We start from the raw sequence: 21,153 nt of genomic DNA, 5'->3' as shown, positions 1-21,153 counted from the left end.
CAGACACATGTCAGAATACAAATGGCCAGCTCTCTCTTCCGTGGCACCAATATCCAAACTAATATTAGTGTGCCGATAAGAAAAATATTTTGTGTATTTTAAGTGAAACAAACATTTGGGCACTGACATTAGTTCCATTGTAGGTTGTCATGTTTCCCAACAATAATCTATCTTCTGGTCCTAAAATTGCTCATTGCTTTTACACATTCCTGGAATAAAGCAACAACGATAATATCAGTTCAAAAGCTCAGCGATCTGTGAACCCTTAAAAGGTGCAGAGCGATGCAGTGGAGCATGTCCATTCTCCCCAGAGATTACTGCTAATAAGAGGGCCAGTATTTATAGAAGATCCCCCCCAGTGGATATACCTCTAATCCTGCCTCACCCCTTTTCATCCCTGTGCCTGGACCGCTCGCTTTCTGCAGACCCCAGCTCCAGCCTCACCCTCGCTCCATATCAACTGAGGTAGAGACTTCCTTAATACAACACTGCTTTTTTCAGATTCTTTTGTAAAAAAGGTGGAAAGATTGCTTGGCCTCTTTAATTGACAATTTGCTTGACGAGAGGGGGAAGAAATTGCTTGGACTATTACAGGGCTCTTTTCCTCTTTTCTATTCTTCTTTATGGTCCAATTTTCCTCCTCCTGCTCTCTTTGACCTTCAGTTAAGAAAACCAAACAACAATGTTCACCAGCGAGCGATTCGACTGCCATTACTGCAAAGACTCCCTGCTAGGGAAGAAGTACATAATGAAAGAGGACAAGCAGTACTGCACTAAGTGCTATGAGAACCTGTTCGCTAACAGCTGTGAGGGCTGCTCTTTAGCAATTGGCTGCAACTGCAAGGTAAGGAAGCACCAATGTTACCCTGAAAGTAATTGCTTTTATGTCAAGAACCTTTAAAAACAGAAGGCGAGTTATGTGTATTTATTTCATGATCTAAAAATAAGAAACATTTTAATGTATTTTGTTCCCTTTTTGACCTTTTAAAAACCCCTAGATGTCATATTTTACTGAAAATTCACACGTCCAATAAATGTTGTGTTAAATATCCACAGGACATGTCTTACAAGGATCGCCACTGGCACGAGGAGTGTTTCCAGTGTGCAAAGTGCAGCCGCTCTTTGGTGGAAAAGGCCTTTGCCGCCAAGGATGATTTGTTACTTTGCACTGAATGCCATGCCCACGGTTATTCCTCCAAGTGCACCACCTGCAAGAAAACCGTCATGCCAGGTATGATGCGTTGGGATGATGATGGCGATGAATCGTCATCACCTTAAATCTATTTCGCGATACATTGCCACATTTACATTATTACACACATTAAATGTAATAATCACATAAAGAGAGAAAAAATAGACTTTTTTTCACAAGGTCAATTTTGTCCTGACGCGCCGGATGGTTTGTTTACGCAGAACCATCTGAGAGGCCGTCATTGAAAATGATTTGGAAAAGGTCGGGTACTTTCAAAAATACATGGCAGGTGATTGGATGAGCCATCTGTCAATGAAACTTGCAAAAACATCCTTTCCATCAAGAAAAGCGTTTAGTGCTGTTCCGCTTTCCTTCTGCATTGAAGAAATACTCTCCAGTTCTGATCTAACTGATGCTTTTGCAGCTACGCTAAATTGTCGGAGCTGCCATCACCGCCTCTCCGTGCCGTCGCGTAACACACACATAAGCTACGCCTGTAGCCACCAGTAGCTCCTCAGGGGATGCTTATTGGTCCGGTCATTGGATGGCCGGACATTAATTGAAGCTTGACAAGATTGCATTTAGCTGGAAGCTTGTATGATCTTATGATCTTGTGATTTTGTGATTTTGTGATCTCATGTTATCGCAAGAATCCAGCTGCTGTGCAAGGTAACTCCTTAGTTGCTGTTCTTGACTTCCACCAGAAGTCCCTGAACTTCATTTTCTTATTACCGTTTGTCCTAATTAAATAAGTAAAACTCTTATATTTGTACGGTAAAGATGAAGCAACAGTCAGCAGCAGTTAGCTTAGCTTAGCACAAAGACTGGAAACAAGGGGAAACAGCTAGCTTGGCTCTGTTCAATGGTAACAAAATCCGCTTACCAGCACCTCTAAAGCACCCTAATTAATTTTCATATTTCCAAAAATAGCAAACTATTTCTTTAATTATAGTAGGACTATTAATGATTGAGGACTTTTGGACTAGACTGTGAGCTGATTGGTTGGTTAAACCTCTGATCAGACATAATTGATTATTGTTGCTATTCTCGAATTATTTATGAAAATTGGGAAATTTATTTAAATTTGAGATGTAATTTAAGTGGATTTGGGTTGGTAAATGATCCATATCAGTAATCAAATTAATTCATCTTTTTGTCATGCAACGGTGATGATAACAGTAGTAAGTTTTACAAAAAAGAAAACAATTCCAAAAGTTGAGAATGAAAATCTATTCTTGAACTTTGAAACAGTTGACAAAACAATCTCATCGCAAAGTGCATTTAGTAGCTCTTCTCGAGCTTTCGATCATATCACATGATCTTCGATCCTTAGTAGATGGAGTTTGCCCAGCTGTCATAGAGTTGTAGATGTTGAAATCTAAAATGTTCTGGGCATTTTAAGGAATTTTTCATCCATGTTGGCTTAAAGGGTTGCGTGAAAATGCAAAAGTGAGGAAAATACACATAAACATTTAAAACACTACAGCGGCGCAATTTCTTCCTTGTCTCCGCCCTACATATAAAGCAGGACTATTTTAGGCCGCAGTGTGTTTCTATCATAGAGGTACCATATGCTGACTAAGCTGCTCTCGTCTCCTGTGCCAGGATCCCGCAAAATGGAATACAAGGGGAACAGCTGGCATGAGACCTGCTTCCTGTGCCACCGCTGCCAGCAGCCAATAGGAACCAAGTCCTTCATCCCAAAAGACAACGGCTACTTCTGTGTGCCCTGCTTCGAGAAGCAGTTTGCCTACCATTGCTGTGCTTGTAAGAAGGTAAGGTTACAGCTGAGTGTTTTATTTGCAGCAAATCCCCCTGACTCAGGTCTTTTAATATTACTCACACGGTGGGCGCGTAATAAAGGGATGCATAGTAAGAGGAGTGTTTCTCTTTCTTTCACTCTTACCTTCACTGGATTTGTGTTACCTCGAGGCCATCACAACAGGTGGAGTGACCTACCAAGACAAGCCCTGGCACCGTGAGTGCTTCCTATGCATCAGCTGCAGAAAGCAGCTTTCGGGTCAGCGCTTCACCTCAAAGGAAAACTACCCCTACTGCCTCGAATGCTTCAGCAGCCTGTATGCAAAGAAGTGTGTTGGCTGCACTAAGCCCATCACCAGTGAGTCCCTGGCTGTGCTCATGTTTTCATTTACTCTGTGACATGCAGTTCTCCTTTTATTTAAGGTCTTTATTGGCATTTGTGTTGGACCTGTCAGATTAACAAGGGGAAGATTTTGCATTAACCTGCACATTATGTTGCTGTGTGCAGGTCTGGCAGGGGCCAAGTACATCTCCTTTGAGGAACGCCAGTGGCACAGCGAGTGTTTCACCTGCATTCAGTGCTCCGTGTCGCTGGTTGGACGCGGCTTCCTCACCCAGCGCGACAACGTCATGTGCACCGACTGCGGCAGAGAGAAGTGACCTTTCCATGAAGGAGTCAAAGGTTTATCCTGTTCTGATACAGATGTTGTGTATCAATGAACAGTTCTACTTTGCATGGCTGGCACATAGACAAACTCTGAATGTCAAATGTTTATTTTGTTGTTGTAAATGGCAAATAGCTCTTTCACAATGCCCAAACACAAGAAACTGTGATGTTTCCATAAAGATAAGCATGAATCTTTAAAGTTAGGATGCCTTTGTTCTTAACAAACTTTAATTTTTGAGAAGGATAAAATTATGCTACAATTTATTATTATTGCTATTATTAATATTTTTATTTTATTACTGTAATATTATCAACTAATGGATTAACGTCTGAGTTAGGATTTGATACTGTCTTTTCTCTTATATGACAGTAAACTGAATATTTTTGGATTCTTGACTGTTAGACAGATAACAAAAAAAACATTTTGAAGAACTTATTTTTCACTGTTTTCTGACATTATGGACAAAATGATGACTGGATTAGTCAATATAACAATAATAATTGTTAATGCATGCATGAGTTATGCTTCTCTCATATGAAATACTTGAAGGTTGTTCCAATAAAGACCTTTCTATATCGTGCTGAAATGGAAATCATTCTAGGCTAGCTGTTGCTCATCATAATGTCTTATTCTGCTCCAAGAAGTGAGTCGTCTGCAAACTTTAGCGTAACAAATATAGCTGTGATGGTAGGTTTGAAATCCACATCTTTTTATGACCATCACCATTTAGACAATCATTGCTGTAAAACTAACCTCTGTTGCCTCTTGACCTCATCACGCCCAACTCGCTCATGTTGTAAACAAACTGAGCGTGACCATATATGCCTTGATCAGCAGATAACTTGCTCTTCTACTTGTCCATTATCTAACCAAAGTAGAATACAAGCGACTGTAAATTGTGGGCATCTCAAAAACATCTGTCCTTCTTACCGTACTTTTGATACTTGTAAAAGTTGGTTTTCCTGGTGAGGCCACTGGATGAGTTGTGTAAGTGTCCTCACATGCTACGATGAGTGGTGCAAAAATGCTGACACAGATTTCCTGACAGGATATAGTCACATGGGGAGGTGAAACTACTTCACAGACAAAGGGATCGGAGAGGAAAGTAGAACTGCAGAGAGGTAGGGACGTCTCATTTGTCATATTTCACAGAAGATCTGTAGCTTTAATTTAAGCAGATACATTTTGTATTTTTACCTTACAAAAATCCAACATCCTTAAATATCTGCAATGGCTTTTAGAGCATTTACACACACACACGTCTATGAAAAGCAATCAGCCTCAAAAGAAAAGGACAAATCCAGCATCCAGTGCATTGAGTGCTATGACCGAAATGTCTATATAGGGACCAAAGAGGCAACAGTCCTGCATCTCATCCTTCCCAGTGGCACAGATAGAGACCCGATTCCAGGCCAGAGCAAAATTAGAGAGTGTAGGGTGAGAAAACTAGGCTCAAGCAACCAAGTTGCCCAACTGAGGGTAGTCCCACTTTTCAACCATCTGCTGGTCCTGTGGGACCGGAGCGTTACTGCCCTCAACATGTTCTCCTTAGAGCCTGTTCCCGCCCTCAAGAAGATCCAGCATGTGTATTTGTTCGAGGTGTGCGACTCATTGCTCGCAGCCCAGGCAGAAAGTGTGGAGATGGTGACTTCCTCCAGCCGCAGGAAGGTGATCCGGATCCACGTGGTGGGAGTGGACAGGTGGGACGTTGTAAGAGAAATCCCTCTGCTCCAGGACCCTGTGGCCTTGGCAGTGGATGGTGCCTGTGTGTGTATAGGTACCAGCAACAGGTATCTCCTCTGTGATATTCGGACTGGGAGCAGCGATGAGCTTTTTCCTCACAATCACAGCAAACAGCGTGTCATTGTAACCTCAATGGGACGAGGGGAATTTCTCCTGAACGGGCCTGAATCTTTGGGTAAGAGCTGCCTAAATGGTAAAAGTTGTTTTACAGACTGTCAAGCACAGACATCCTCCTGTTACATTACTGTATATGCTTCCTTTCAAAAGCAGCTATACAGTTAATCATCTCATACCACTCCCCCATATACCCATGTTGCCAGAGGATATTTGTTTTGCCAAGATATCATTACTCCATCCTCATCCCTCAGGCATGTTTGTGATGAAGACAGGGATATGCCAGCGCCCTCCCCTGCAGTGGCCTCAGGAGGTGCTGGCAGCCGGAGTATGTTTCCCTTACATCCTAACCCTGCAGCCCCAAGTGCTGTCTGTCTACAGCATGATAGATCAGCAGTGCAAACAGACTGTGAGTCTCAGCGGAGCGAAGGGTCTGCTCTCCACATCAGGTAAACCAGTCAACATCAATTCGTCACCTAATCCTGCCAGATTTCAGACCGAACGGCTGTCAAATTGTGGTTTTGTTTTTAAAAATGTCGCTGTGTCTGTCTCAGTTTGCACCGATTCAGTCAATCATTCTTACACCTACTGTTCCTACTCGCTGAAACGGTGTTTCTGAAAACCCAAAACAAATCTCCCCTCAGATGGTGTGTTAGTGTTCACAGAGAGAGACATTTTCAGCCTGCGTCTGGTGCCACTCAAAGAGCAGATCGAGGCACTTGTAAGGCATGAGAGGTTTGAGGAGGCCTTATTGCTGCTGGATGGAGTTCAAGGCCATCGTCCACTTGACTCATACAAGGTGAAATTCAATTTGTCGACGCATACACATCCCTGCTTTGAAATCTAGGTTTCTAACATTCTTCTTCTCAAGGGTTACAAAACAATTCCCGAGGATAGATGAATGACACGGAATAATGTACAGCATTTCTCCTTTACCTTAAACTTAAAACCCTTTTTCTCAACTTCCCTTTTCCTGTATTGTCTGCCTTCATAAGACAACCTTCAGTGCTGCAATAATTTAACCATTTTATAGATTCATATGTGTAGATAATATGCATGCAGTACAACCCCATCTGGCATTGCATCAGAGTGTTTAAATTTAATATTTCATCACTGTAGAACAGATTGAAGCAGGCTGTCGAGGCGTAGATGGACTACATTGTTGCAAGCTTGTAGGTGTATTCCAGTTGGATGAATGCAACTGAGGACAACAGATGGTGTCTGAGATTTAGTGTAATCTGTGCCACATCTCATGTTACAGGTTAGAGGTGATAGTGTTAGAACTTACACGCAGATGAGTCACTCCTTAAAATTTGTCTGGTTTTGTGTATTTTTAGCATCTTAATGTAACATGTTGCCCTTGAGATTTAAGGATAGTCACACAGTCTTCTGCCTCACTGAATTAGGCTCGCATAATGGTGCTTTGAATATGTTTACCCATTGCGTGCCTGGTTTTAAGATCTGTTTTCTTTACTGGCAGGAGCTGCAGAAGGCCATCACTTGCCTCGCTGGATTTGTTCATTTTTACCAGGAGGGCTTTTCTGAGGCCAGGGATCTATTCATGTGAGAGTAAAACCCCTTTCACGACGCCCTAAATTCAAGGCTAAATCGCAGCACGCTGTACACTAATAGGGGAATTTTGTGAATAGTGGGTATTTTCTGCTGAATTCTACACTTAATTCTAACACAAATCAATGCTCATTACCCACTTAAACAGTGCAGGTGAGCTGGACCCCAGAGAAATCATCCGCCTCTACCCTGACTTCCAGTCGTGCCTCAGCAACGAATTTCAATCCCAGCTTGATCAACTGAACAAGGGCAGGGATCTCCAGGTGCTTTGCCAAGATGACAGGAAGACATTTCATCATTACCTGGCCTTCCTGGGAGATTTCCTCAGAGCAGTCAGGGGGACGGAGCAAGGCTTGAAGTGCAGTAAGGAGGTGGACTGCGCCCTCCTGAGGCTGTATGTAGAACTGGGAGACACTGAAAATCTGCAGCAGCTTGTGGCATTTCCCAATGTGTGCAGGCTGGACCACTGTGTTCCTGTTTTGGAGCAACACAGCAGGTTTAAACAAATGATTATTTGTTAAGTAGGTGATGTGTAGTCACAAATGTGGTTTCTTTAAATGCCAAATTATTCTTAAAAGGAAAGGCACCAATTCAATATCTGAGATATTTTGTCTAATTTGCTCAATTTCTGATGGACCATTTCCTTTGTGATCTCTCTTTATCTACAGATATTTTGCATTAGGTTCCCTCTATCAAAGCCATGGAAATCACATTGATGCAATTAAGGTATCAATTCCCAACAAACTCAACATATTTATATAGAAACGTGATGTATAAAAATGTCATTTTTAGCCTTTTATATTATTCCAGACTTGGGTGAGAATTGCAGACGGCCTCCACAAAGACCCGTCTTGCTCAGATGTATATGGACATATAGTGTGGACCCTCAGTCAACTGCAAGACAGAGATGCCGTGTGGAAATTTGCAGACTGGACTCTTCAAAGAAACCATGAGGTGCCTTTTTCCCTTCTTCATGCTCTCAACTGCAGAGGGAAGAGTTGAGCAATCAAACTATGTGTTGTGGATATAAACACGCAGCAAAACGACACCTACATTGCTTTGCTTATAAGAAAATGATTGGTAATGAAATGTCCAGTAACAGTTTTTCTTTATTTAAAAAAGATAGGGGTGCAGATTTTCAACAAGCGTCAACCAGATGATCGGTTTGAGACACAAGATGTCCTTGCTCTCGTGGAGAAGTACCCACTGGCGTTGCTTTTGTATCTTGAGTTCTTAATCCATGACTTGAACAGTGAGGTAGGCACAGCAGCAGCTACCTAATCTAATATCCCCGACTCCTTTATTGAATGCACTGAGATATGATTGGTGTAATCTGACCCCAGGAGGAGAAACATCACAACCGTCTGGCCCTGGCATATGTTACTCAGTCGCTGCGAGAGGAAGAGGAATCAGATTTGAGGAAGACCAGAGGGAAGTTGCAGCAGCTGCTATGGGAATCCAGATTTTATGACGTCTCCACTGTATATGGTGTGTGGGTGCACTTTGATTAAAAAAATCATTACTGTATTGTGACTAAATCGTATTGCATTATTCTCATTGCAGAGAGAGTCGAGTCAGCAACCCTGAACATAGAGAAAGCCATTCTCCTCGGTAGGACCGGTGGACACTTTGAGGCACTGCAGGTGCTTGTTCACCAGGAGGGAAACCTCCAAGCTGCAGAGGCCTACTGCGGCAGGGCTGCCCAGGGCCGGGACACACAGTTCAGGCAGACGCTGCTGCTCACCCTGCTCCAAATCTACCTGAGCTCCGAGGATCACAGCAGCGCTGCCGTGGATCTGCTCAACAACAACCCTCGGGTCCTTGCAGCAGAGAAGGTCATCCAGCTCCTGCCTGATTCCTGGTCTGTTCAACTGGTCTCCCAGTTCTTAGTTGGATCCCTTAGAGAAACATTCCACCAGAGGCGGATGGCGCAGCTGCAAAAGGCTCTGTTACAGGCAGAGCTCACGCGGCACAAGGTCATTTGGGTGAGTTTAATGACATATGTCATTTGTTTTTTCATTCCATGAACATTGTGTGTGTTCTTGTTTCCTTCGTATTCTTCACCTCGCTGTTTTTGCCCTCTCTCCTCTGCAGATGCAGGCCTCAAAAACAAAGTTCAGACTGGATAAGGGGCAGAAGTGTAAGGTTTGTCAGAGAGAGCTTGCAGAGCCACAGTTTGCCTGTAACCTCACTGGTGAGCTGATGCACACAAGCTGTCCTGTTTTTTCCTCACCATAAAGACACCAACCGATAAAGCAAATTACTGTATGTTCATGCAAATATGTGCATCTCTGCACTCTTAAGGATCACATGAATTAATAGCCAGATAAGTATCTGCATCCTACCCGATAATTTTTCTACTTTACACCGTTTCATCTATAGACAAACTGTACAAGGATGCAATTCATGGGCCTAAGACTTAATACTCTGTGTAAATAACTGGTTTCAAAATGCAAAAGAGCAAGCAGTGCACTTTTTCAGGGCGGCATGTCTGAGCTATTTCCTAGAGACATTGTAGACAGCAATAGCTATAAAGTGGAGGACACTCAGGGGCATATATTCACTGATCAGACAGTGGTGTTTAACATGGAAACCATCTGTGGTCAATCTGATGACCAAAAGGAATTTCCCCATCTTGCATGGTTGTATATATGGTTCATGGTTTCCACTGACTGTGTGTATTTGCCTGCGTAAAGCTGTAAATAGAAAGTCAACAACTGAGAGGTTACACGTGAGAGACTTTTTTTATTCAGCTTGCACATTAATATACATTTATGACCCCCCCAAAAAACACAATTACAGGTTTAAAAATGAAAAGCAAACAGGTTGTCTTTGCAGTGTATGGAACATGAAATCAGAATACATTTTTAGCAACGTCAGCCCTATATCATTTAGGCAACGTAACAGACATGTAGGCTACTCCAAATAATAACACACAAACTCCAGTATGTCCACATGTACAGTATGAAAATACTATATCATTAACCTCCTACGCCCTTTCCCTTAAAAAACACCTAAAATAACAACCAAAAATGAATCAAACCCATATGCACATTTATGGTCTCCTTTAAAAAGGTAAGATGATAATTAATATGAATCCATTGTAAGTCAACCTGTTTATATTACCACTCCAGAATAAATGGAGATGCAATAAAGGAAAGAAATAAGATTTTTGTCCTCGCCTATATTTAATCTTGATTTTAAGACAATATCACCATTATAGCCAAGATCCCGGGGGTAATGATGCTATTTTATGTACTTCATCTTATTTGTTACTACAACCAGGACTGAACATTTAATGAAAATACACTAAAATACAGCATGGTCTCCACGTTTTGGCTCTGTTTTAAAAAAAATCTCACAAAAACATTGGAATAATAATAAACACAATGAATGATGATCAGTATTTATATACAACTGAAGAGTTCCACGATATACAGTAGACAAATCGATAAAGGCAGGGGCTACGATGCTCTATGAGATATCCACAGATATGTCTAAGCAAGTTGAATAGACTTATATAAAGCCAGACTTCCCACCTGTAAAAGTCAGTCCAACTTGACTAAGATGGCTGCTGACAGACTGCTCCCTGAGGTTCACTGTGACTTCCAGTCAGACCAAGCTTTACTGTAGATCTGTAAGTTACTCAAATCTGCCGGTTTTGGTGAAAAATCTGTGACATATTTTGCCAAGAACATCGGTGTATGTCAATGTGACTGTAAAATGTGATGTGGACCCTGTGTGTTTCAAGTTGTGTGTTTATGTGCTTTAGAAAGCGTGGGATTTCTAGTTTCGTGCAACTTGATATTAAAATACTTAGTAATCAGACGTAAAATACACAGTTGATTTATGGATTCTGAAAGTTGAAGAACCCATGTTTTTAAAACAGTATCGCATGCATATTGACCATCTTCTTCCACCGTGTCCTTTTGTAACGACACCACAGGGGTGAACATAGCTCAGATGACATTAAAGATGTATTTGTCTATTTTTGTTGTAATTGTCATTAAGGCTATAACAGAGTATTTTTTTATCCTGATCCTGCATGTTGGAACAAAGGTTAGGGAGACGCCTTGAGGAGCTGGAACAGCAACAGTTGTGCATTTCACTGGACTGCTAAATAGTGAATTATGAGCATGTTGGAGGAGATTATCTCTTTGTGATGTCCTTGCTAAGATTTCTTCCGTTTTTTTATTCGTATGAAGTTTTTCTGGGACTTTTTCATTGTTCCCACTGAGAGTTGTGCACATTTAATCTTTCATAGGGTGGGTGTTACCGCATGCAGCCCTTTGTGAGTGTAACTAGGATTTTTCATTTGGAGTGTATATATTTAACCTCTGACTCATATAAATAAACGGACTCATATCCCAGAAAACCAAAGAAAACCACATACCTAGCCTTTCTCTTTTATGTGGTTGAATGAAAAATTGCCACGTCCACTCTTCCATATCTTCTCCTTGTAATTTTGATAATCTATGCATTTAATGTTGATCTAGGGTTAAATCATTGTAAGCAAACGGCTGCAATGTAAAAACGCAAAGCATCAACTTCTTTGTGACTTTGAGATGTGAAGGAGCCTCACGGTTTATATGGACTGACTATAAGGGCTGCTGCTCTGTGATTGGCTGATCTTTGGGCCGTGCCTGATGACCAGTGACCACTGGGTGGACCCGAGGCCAGGATTATGTCCTCTTCCTCCCTCTCACGGACATCCTCAGGGAGCATTAATGTTGTTTGGTACATTTGCGGTTATGCTGTGCCTCAAACATGTTTTTCTCATCTTTGATGTTGACCAACAACCATAAGCAACCAAAAGGTAAAAATATACAGACATAAGTACAAACACACCTTCTTCTACCTAAATCAAGAAACCAATTTGGTGCATTTAAATGATGTGTAATATTTACTTTTCTTACTTGATGCACTTAGATCCCTCTCTCATATAAGAAGTTCATATCTGTAGCTCATGTTCATGTGAATGTAAAACTCTTGCAATCTGGAGTTCAGTACATGAATAGGTGGGGGCTCTGGGTCCCTGCAGGGTGCTCTAGGTCACTGCAGGGTGCTCTGGGTCTTTGCAGGGTGCTCTAGGTCACTGCAGGTTGCTCTGGGGTTCCGGCTAGAGGGACATGTTTTTACACATGAGAGAAAGTGGATTGGATGCACTAAAGAACAGTTATGAAAGAAGGTATGGTGGGTTATCCAGACATTGGTCTCCTATTATAAATATCCATGCCGCCACAGAGGGAAAACAAGAACATTTCCTTCTTGTGCTTTTCTAAATTTAAGACAAAATGTCGACTGTCTGGACTGTAGGATATAATTGTTTACATGCTAACATAGTTTTGTTTTATATGGACTAGGAAAGTAATGGTGAGATGCATAGGACCTTTTTGCCTGTAGAACACGGTTCATCCTTATGCTCTGTGTGGGGTCCTGGAGACCCCAAAAACTTGAAAGAAAATCATATTTAACATTGATTTATTGGTTTTGTAGTTCATGGCTATTCCTAATTTTATGAAAATTGCTTATGAACATGATTTTTAACTGATGCATTACTTCTGTTCCAGCTGTACAACTTTGTTAAATACGTATCTCTATATCTGCGACTGCATGGTGCTGACAGTATTTTTAATGCAACTTTAGCCTCCTAAATCCCAAATAAGTCCACTTTGACTTCTATATTGGAATTTGTTTGAATAGTTTAATAGTTTGAGGCCTAAATGGGACTTAGAACTCTTTAGGGTCTTATTGTCCTTAAATTACATCACTGTGAAGAATGACACACTGTACATTTATTTGTCAATAAACTTCTCTTTGGCGAACAAAAATCATAAATATTTGTGCATCTAATCCCACATTACATATAAAAGAATATATATTTCCATATTTGGTGTAATAATTGTGTTTTATATTTGCGTATTCTATCACCTTCATCAAATGTGCGGGATGAGTTTGTGCCAAAGCGGGGAAAGTCTTACTTCTATAGTTTTCTACGCATTAGGTTTTAATAAGATAAGAAAAAAGTAAAAGATATTCAAAAGAACCAATGTTTGATTTTGCAATAGAAGACAGGTCTGTGGGACCCTAAAAGGGAATGTCAACAACATACAACGGTTAAAACGTGCTGGTTTGATATTCAATACCTTTAAGTTCATTATTTGTTTAACATCATAAAAATACATGAAGATATATATTCCACATGTTGGCACCAAGTCTAAAAAAGACGATGAAGCAAATACTGTCTCAGGATTATGGAAATTGCATCAGATATCGAACTAAATAAAGCCTATGGGAAAAAAGAATACACAATGCTACTCTGTGTTCACATTTATGGTCAAAGCCACAAATTACGGTATCATGTCCCTTATGACGCATTTTTCAGTCTCTTAGTGGTTGCAGAGACACAAGGAGAATCTTAATGTGCAACCCTTTTGGTAGCAATAATGGTAAGGTAGCAGAAAACCTAAATGATTGAACTTTAATTTCAACTTTCCCCCACAAGACTAATTCTATAGATAGCAGAAGTATGGGAATAAATAGCTGAAGAGGATGATCAAAACATATCTTTTTTTAACTCCTAAGGCAACGCTCTCATTTTCATGGCTTGCTACCTTGGGGTTTGGCAGAATGCCACTGGGAGAAGTGGCCCACTGGAGACACAGATGGCAGAGACGGTAACCACAGAGACACCCACTCTGCCCTGCTGCACGGAGGCCTGGATTATATACATCATATGGTATAGAGAGACATGTCACCATGTCTGCAGGGCTGATATTGTTCACTGTCTCCTTCAGTGCTCAAAACTGCTCTCTTGACTGAGCTTTTTGAGGAAGATATGATATATTTGTATTTGTAAATCACTGCCACTTTTAGAATAATTATCCTAACTGCCAAAAATATAATTTCCAGATAATTAGTTTCCCTAAAAGGTAAATTATATTATTACAAATATGGTTAAAGTGATTAGGGACCAAAATTGTCAGGGGAAAGGGGTGGTCAGAAAAGTATTTATATTTTTAACACAGCCTTAATCACCTCGGGGCGTGACAAAAAAAACATCACGGAAATGCTAAATACTCGCCTGCCATTATTTTATGCCTAGGGCTTTTATTGTGAAAGGTAAGAACGGCAGGAGTGGATCTGGTATGCTCTTCCTTTGTCAAGGTTGAAAGGAGTATTAAAGATGGCCGTCTTGGTTTGGACTACCAAGCCTCCGCTATGTTGTTTCATACATACAGGCGCAACTCAGCCCGTTCCACACAACGTGATTGGTTGATGCCTTTACTCGCGATGCGATATTCTTAGGTCCGTTTGCTGATTCCAAAAGCTTCTATTTTTGCAAGTAACTTGCCAGAAATCTCACATAAATATCGCGTGTACACACATGTGGAAACACTTCTTTCTCCAGCCTGAAGTCAACCATAAATAGATATATTCTCAAACAACTTTAGTAGCATTAGCTTAATCATCTGTACTGCGAGCTACTTAATGACTCAATTTTGGATGAAGAATGAGAGTTCATTTTTGGAAAGTTTGAGGCTTTTTTGGCAGCCCTATGTGTTGACGCTGCTCTTTTCTAATGAGTGAATTTCAGGTGGAGAGTAAATGCTCGGCCCAAGGGGTGTAGTTGTGGTTGTCCACCTGGGTTTTCTTTAATCTGGAAGCTTGTGTCTCATTTCCAGGTCTAGCACCTTTCATCTCTGGACAATTTGGACATTGGGGAGGAAACGGCAACCTGACAGTGTTTTGCTTCGTTGTTCCACACCCATTCATACAAATAAACCCCATTATCCATATGATGTACAGTTTAGTTGCACAACATGACATAAAACAAAAAAAGACCATATCAACTTTCATTAAGAAGTAATTTCATACCACTCAGTGAAAACGCATAAGTCAATGAATCCTACTAACAAACGAGCCTAATTTAGATTTCTGCTCTTGTACATCTTCATTTTAAGCATCCTGTTGCTTATATTTAAAGAGAGCTATTAAGCAATCTGCAGGTGATCATTATAGCAGCACAAAAATGGCTTCATTATCTGTCCCGTGTAAAACAAACATAAGTAAAGCTCTGACAACAGGACGCCCCGTGAGTTCTTTACAAGGTCCTCAATAGTTCCTGAGCTTCTTCTGGGAGACTGTGCCTCATGTGATGTTTGACATCACTGATTACAGAGCATATTATACCACATTACGTCACTGTTACTCTACCCTGGGAAAGTTGAGAACATGGGACGACGCATAATTAGGCATTTAGCGCCAATGTTCACCACAGATGAACACACCCTTGACCACAACAGATAGGCCAGGGAGTTGAAAATGTCCCAGCACCCCTTGATGTCAGCCGCAGGAGTCAAAAACGCCCTCCCTCTGCTATCTAGGACTGAACTTACTGTAACCTACACAATAAAGGAATGAAATCCACTAACCCAACTAACCTCGAAAGGCTGCAAAAAAGGCCTCATTCAATCTTTGAACCAAAGCTACTGCAGCAGGAATCTCAAGTAATCTGTATTTTAGAGCAGAACAAATCCCATGAGCTATATATACGTATATATATAGCAACCAAAGCTCCAATCAGAGCTCAGGCAAATTAGAGGTATGTCGTGTTTTAGCATAGAATTACAATTCTATTTGTACAGATCCAATCTCTCTGGAAGCATCGAACGAAGGCTATTTCAAGGCTTTCATTAAGACTTTCATGAACCCAAACTACCACAGAGGGCAGAAGAATGGAATGAATCTCGGCTGACGTGAAGCTGCACGACATCTCTGCATTTTGTGGTTTCATACACCAACACTATACCCATACTTGAGGGTATTTCAAGAGTTACCGAGCATCACTTTGCATCTATAAAAACAATTCCAAAAGAGTGCAAGATGTTCTCTGACCAAGAAGTACTCACGAAAACCAAATATTTATTCTTAAATGAAATGGTCACATTTTCCTTCATTTTTATTTTAGCTGTTAACTTGGTACCAGTTGTGGATGTTTTCAGGGAAGCATTACTGCATATGTGACAAAAGTTGTATAAAGCCTTTTATGGCTCAAGAGTGAGTTGTGCATAGTTTGATAAATTTCCTCAAGTAGGAAATACATGGTGACCAGACCTCTGTGGACCTTTCATCATCTCTGCTTGAGATAATCGCTTGAATGAACTGCTACTAGCATGACACACCTGAATCTCTGAATTCAGGTGTGTTATGCAAACTCGCTGCAGTTGAGTTGCATTGTGGGTAATGTAGGGGACAGGTTTTGTTAAGGAGAAGGCATGTAAGGAATCAATGCTGATATGTCTGGTTCTGCTGCGTTGATTTGGATCCTGTCCAACGGGAGTTCAGCAATGAGAACCAATTGACTAAACTACCTCACTGTACATAAAGTATAAGCTCCACCTCAACCAGTTAATAAACAGTAGAATGCCACTTACACATTGATGCATCAATATTCATCATAAATTCAATCATTAATTAATCATCAGTCATATACAACAATATATCAGTCATGTTATATTTTTCTGCAGAGCAAGTACTTTTACTTTTCATATTAAGTATTTTGCAAATAATACTTTTTCCAATGTTGTACTGGTATTTTTACCATTTTTACGTTGTTTGGTGCTGCCTGCCACTGAAGCACCAGCTCCATCCATGATGTTTGCTGAATGATGTGTTTAGTCAGCTTCCAGCATATGTTCAAACCCTGTGGGTCCAGATACAGCAGTAAATCAAAGAGCAGTCATTGTGGTGACAGCACCGTGAATCACAGCGTCCTAAATAAAGCTCTCTAGCTTTCCATTGTCTAAACACCAAACCAACTCTAAGCTCCATAACATAACATTTTGTATGCTTAACATGTTGCTTAATGAAGCAACAAAACCATGGCAACAGCCACTATTATGTATGAGTCAACCAGAATAAGCATGTTTGTTAAACCTATAAAAACTTGGGAAAGCACACTGCGCTCAAATCCTGAGGTAGAAAAAGTACTTTAAACATTATTTTAAATCTCTCTCTTTATGCATATACACTTTAATTATCGCTAAAGTACCAAATACATTATTGAACAGGTATAAATATCTTAATCTGTCTATATTCCCATTACATTTACAGCAGGATAACTGTATCTTTATTATTTTTGTTGCATGGGTAGAAGACGTTATTCAGTACATTCAGAATCTATTCACAAAGGTTTATTTCACATTTTGTTATGCTGCAGCCTTATGCCAAAGTCGTTTTGGTAAATTTTCCGTCATGACTCTGCACTCTACCCCACAATGACTAAGCGAAAACCAGATTTTTACAAATGTATTAAAAATTTAAGTATTTAGATCCTTTGCTGTGACACTTAAAATGTGACTCAGGTGCCTCCCAAAAAAGCACATCAATACGTTTCAATACCGTCTGAATGCACTGTAAATCACCTAACTTCAAGTGTGTGCATGGATATTATATACTGGGCACTTGCACATATAGTTACAGCCTGTTTATAAAGAAAAATACAAATTAATTTATTTCATTAAAGTCATGAATAAAAAAAGAAACACTGTGTTTTGAAAAGGCTGAAAATACCTTCCAGCTGTCTGTTTTGGAAACGTGTTAGACAAGGTGTGTCTGTGCACAAACTGTAATGTTTTTTTCTTCTTCTTATCCTCAGGTGATTACTGACATTAACAGTTTATTGCATTTCATCACAGAGCAGAACGCTTAAATTCTAAAAAAAGCTCTCTGGCTCTGTACAGACTGGAGAAGAAGTCTGATTTCCACATGCTGGAGTTTATAAGCTCTCAGTTGATGTCAAACTGGAAAGACTGGAGAGAGTGGGTTTTAGGACTGGGCTTGTTACTCACAATAACAGCTCCCCAACTTATAATGTCAGGTTTTGGCACATTTCCGACCTTTAATTTGGAGAGGGTGTTTCACAGTCACAAAACTTTAGAGAGATAATAGCGGGTGAAAGTATAGCTTACTGTGTACAGGCGTGGAGTATAATTAGCTTAATTTCGATGAAGCTAACCACTTTGTCTGTGCCGTATAGATTGGGTCAAACTCTGCAATCAACGGAGGGGCTCCACACTGTGTATAAAGTGAAAGTGACGAGCTTTGAAAGAAGAGTGCAAACATGAAACTCATTTATGTTTGAAATCTCTGATTTTGCATCTGTTGGTAAAGGTATGCAATTTACACTGACAAAGCAACAGAGGAGGAGAACGCCCTGTCATTAGAAGTGCAACATAATACCTGAGGAAAAACATTTTGCATGAGTGAAATCCCTCAATAACCATGACCTCAAAGTTTGGGTCAACAAAAATGTCTTGCTCCGCTTTTGTTCAACATGTTTTTGATTAAATCAGCATGAGTTGAAAGAAAACCCCCCTCATGTGTATTGTCTTAGGAAGATTCCTCACCCTGTTAGGAATACTTGCTATGTGACCTTCGGCCTTTATTGAAACCAAAAATGATTGTGTGACATTCACTGGGAGGCACTGCCAGTCTTAGCGATATCTGTTGTAACTCAAAAGTTAAAATCTCCAATAAAAGATTTAGTAGAGGCTGGTTAAGGTGGAATCTTCAAATTTGTCATTTGGGTACCATCTGTGGCATTTCGAATTTTCTTTGGTAACTATAAAACTCATTAAACATATCAGTCTAAATAGTTATTGGCTTTTTTTTTTTGTCAATCAATCAGACCTCTACACATGTTCCCATTCAAAGAAAACCATTACCCATTGGTCTGTTTGAACTAGCTGCTAGTTCAGTGAGTTTTGGGGTCATGTGAAAGTGGGTTTTATTCTCTGTGGTTTCTTCGTGTCACAACAACCTCCTGGCTCACCTCGCTCTGCAGCTTCACTCAGCTCTACGTTGCATTTTACCTTCTTCGAGCAAATTTTTTTGCTCGAAGAACCATTTTTATTGTTATGGTTCACTCTCACAGCTCTCATTAGCATTGTTGCAGATGGCAGCTCTGATAAACCCACAGACAGACAAAGTTAGCCACTGGCTTGTGAACATAGTGGAGCACTCAGGAGTTGGTGGAGCAAAATGGAGAGTGACTATTACATTCGTCAACATCAGGGGACTCAACTCTATACACCAATGTTAATGTCACAAGATCAGTATATCTGGTGGGTGTGTAAAAAGGCAACTTCTAAGATATTTGCTAAGACATATATAGTATCAATTATAGGTGTTTTTTCAGCTTTTTGCACATTCCCAAAGTGCCAAAAATGGGGGCAATTAATACAGATTTAAAGCCACTAGCATACAGTTTTAAAAAACTTTAGCATCTTGAAGCAATGCACACTGCTACCCTCCTACCCCCATTTTTCGATGAATGAGCTTAAAGCATCATGTAGCCAATTTTAGCCCATTTTATTAAAAGCAAAGATGTCATACAGTAGAACCTCCACATATTGGCTTTAAGAAGAAAAAGGAACGGGTGCATCTCTGTATTATAAAACAAATCATTAGTCTAAATAGAAACAGATGGCTTTGGATAAAAGAAAAGAAAATTCACTCCGGCAACCAAAGTGGAAACAGCCTCCTGGAAATGGCTGGTTTGGCTGACCAAATGAGATGCACACAGCAGCACAGTCTGTGAGTGAGGCCTGTTTCCATCTTGGGAAATATGTTTGATCAAATTTTGTGTCCCTTCAGTAGTCACCACTTAAGAAAGCTGCGACCATTTAAATGCTTCTACAGTTTCCAGACACAGTCTGAGTCCACCTGTCTGTCTGGCATAAGATGGGATTCAAGCAGCGGCTACCACCACAGTTTTATTCAACCGAGAGCTGTTGCAATCTGACCAGAATGTGACTAGACCAACGTAAACACAGCAGCAGAAAAAGTCCACCAGTATTAGGACTGCAATGCTCTCGTCTTCTACCGCAGGACCTCAAACTTCCACATTTGGAGAGTTTGTTTGAAATACAGAACTGTAAATAGCTGAGAAAAAACACCAATTGGAAACTCTTCAAAGTCTTATATGTACCATTGGACAGAGCAGTTCACCTTGTGCCATCCAGACACGACTGTCCACCTCCAACTCTGTCAGCAGAGAGAGAGAGAGAGAGAGAGAGAGAGAGAGAGAGAGAGAGAGAGAGACATATACTTACAGGTTTTCAGATGTGCCTCAAAAGCAAATTCTGTACCCTTGGAAAATGTTATTTACAGTAGCTGCATTATCCAGGAAAAGAAGGGATTCTGTACAGGAATTATAGAAGAGATTAACAGAAGCTCTTTGTCGGGAAAGAAGGTCAGAGACCCAAAATAGTCATCAGGCCCGTCCTAGAAAGATCTTCCAGCAAGCTGTCATTGCAGTTAAACCTATACATGCTGCAATTTAGGGAGAGAGCTCTGGGAAGTGACATTATAGTTATTATGTTAAAAGGAAGGCATGGTTTTACATTTGGAGCATACTGGTTAAAAGTCACTTAAGACAGCTGCAGTGTGCACAATGACTCTCACTCTTTCTCTGTTTCAGACCACTGGGCTCTGCTCGGGACAGGTTGGTAAAACAGGCCCTCTGCAGAGAAACTGTTGGCTCATCAAAATAACAAACCCTTTGTTCTGCTTTGCAACAATGGCCCTGCAGACCACCTGGAAGCATTTCTTTTTTTTGTCATTTAATGTTGATCAAGTCTAAGAAGAATGTGACCCGTGAACTTTACACACAGGAAGAAACAGGGCACGCTGACATATTTATGAAGTTGTTTGAACAAACATTATTCATTCAGACCCCCCCCAAGAATTATATTTCCATTGTTTCATCTATGTCATGCAGTTAACAAAACCCAGCCAGGATTCAGCCCATTAGATGCCTCAGCCCTTATTAACGCGTGCATGTTAGAAGCTAGGGGAATACAAATGTTACAAACATTTCCCGTACATTATCCTGAATACTGGAGTTAGCTGCTAAAATAAGAGGAGGTTTAACAGCTCATTTCATATAAACGCAGGTCCAATAGGTCCTTTGAAGATGTGCTCAATCATGAAAAAGGTTTAAATGTGTTGTAATTTCACCGCGTCCTGCAGAACTGCCAACACAAACGTTCATTCACTGTGATTCTGTTACATTCCTGAGTAAATGTCCACTAAACACGA

General features: G+C 40.5%; 2 protein-coding genes across 2 annotated transcripts; both read left to right on the top strand.

Moving 5' to 3' along the window:
• Window positions 1–682: 682 nt before the first annotated feature.
• fhl5 (four and a half LIM domains 5) lies at window positions 683–3,613 on the top strand. The gene is made up of 5 exons (XM_076108038.1): window positions 683–844; window positions 1,057–1,231; window positions 2,798–2,967; window positions 3,125–3,311; window positions 3,462–3,613. The coding sequence occupies exons 1-5, from the start codon at window positions 683–685 to the stop codon at window positions 3,611–3,613; spliced, it is 846 nt and encodes a 281-aa protein (XP_075964153.1).
• A 1,143-nt stretch (window positions 3,614–4,756) lies between these two features.
• On the top strand, window positions 4,757–11,432 carry LOC142968170 (transforming growth factor-beta receptor-associated protein 1). The gene is made up of 11 exons (XM_076107953.1): window positions 4,757–5,539; window positions 5,733–5,927; window positions 6,123–6,277; window positions 6,959–7,041; window positions 7,196–7,543; window positions 7,716–7,773; window positions 7,858–8,001; window positions 8,170–8,304; window positions 8,391–8,535; window positions 8,611–9,032; window positions 9,142–11,432. The coding sequence occupies exons 1-11, from the start codon at window positions 4,852–4,854 to the stop codon at window positions 9,283–9,285; spliced, it is 2,517 nt and encodes an 838-aa protein (XP_075964068.1). The 5' UTR covers window positions 4,757–4,851; the 3' UTR covers window positions 9,286–11,432.
• The last annotated feature ends 9,721 nt before the right edge of the window (window positions 11,433–21,153 follow it).

The sequence above is a fragment of the Anarhichas minor genome, unplaced genomic scaffold (assembly GCF_050575085.1).
Source record: "Anarhichas minor isolate MPS153535 unplaced genomic scaffold, ASM5057508v1 ptg000040l, whole genome shotgun sequence".
In the NCBI taxonomy this organism is placed as follows: Eukaryota; Metazoa; Chordata; class Actinopteri; order Perciformes; family Anarhichadidae; genus Anarhichas; species Anarhichas minor.
Note: the sequence above shows the minus strand (reverse complement) of the source record. Positions and strands in the feature narration are given on the sequence as shown.

What these genes read in the sequence shown, in the direction of transcription:
- LOC142968170 (XM_076107953.1), top strand. Translation starts at nt 4,852, where the DNA reads ATGGCTTTTAGAGCATTTACACACACACACGTCTATGAAAAGCAATCA. An exon ending in GTTTTGGAGCAACACAGCAG is followed by an intron (nt 7,544 to 7,715) that starts GTTTAAACAAAT and finishes CTTTATCTACAG; the next exon opens with ATATTTTGCATTAGGTTCCC. An exon ending in TCCATGACTTGAACAGTGAG is followed by an intron (nt 8,305 to 8,390) that starts GTAGGCACAGCA and finishes ATCTGACCCCAG; the next exon opens with GAGGAGAAACATCACAACCG.
- fhl5 (XM_076108038.1), top strand. Translation starts at nt 683, where the DNA reads ATGTTCACCAGCGAGCGATTCGACTGCCATTACTGCAAAGACTCCCTG. An exon ending in ATTGCTGTGCTTGTAAGAAG is followed by an intron (nt 2,968 to 3,124) that starts GTAAGGTTACAG and finishes TGTTACCTCGAG; the next exon opens with GCCATCACAACAGGTGGAGT. An exon ending in CTGCACTAAGCCCATCACCA is followed by an intron (nt 3,312 to 3,461) that starts GTGAGTCCCTGG and finishes TGCTGTGTGCAG; the next exon opens with GTCTGGCAGGGGCCAAGTAC.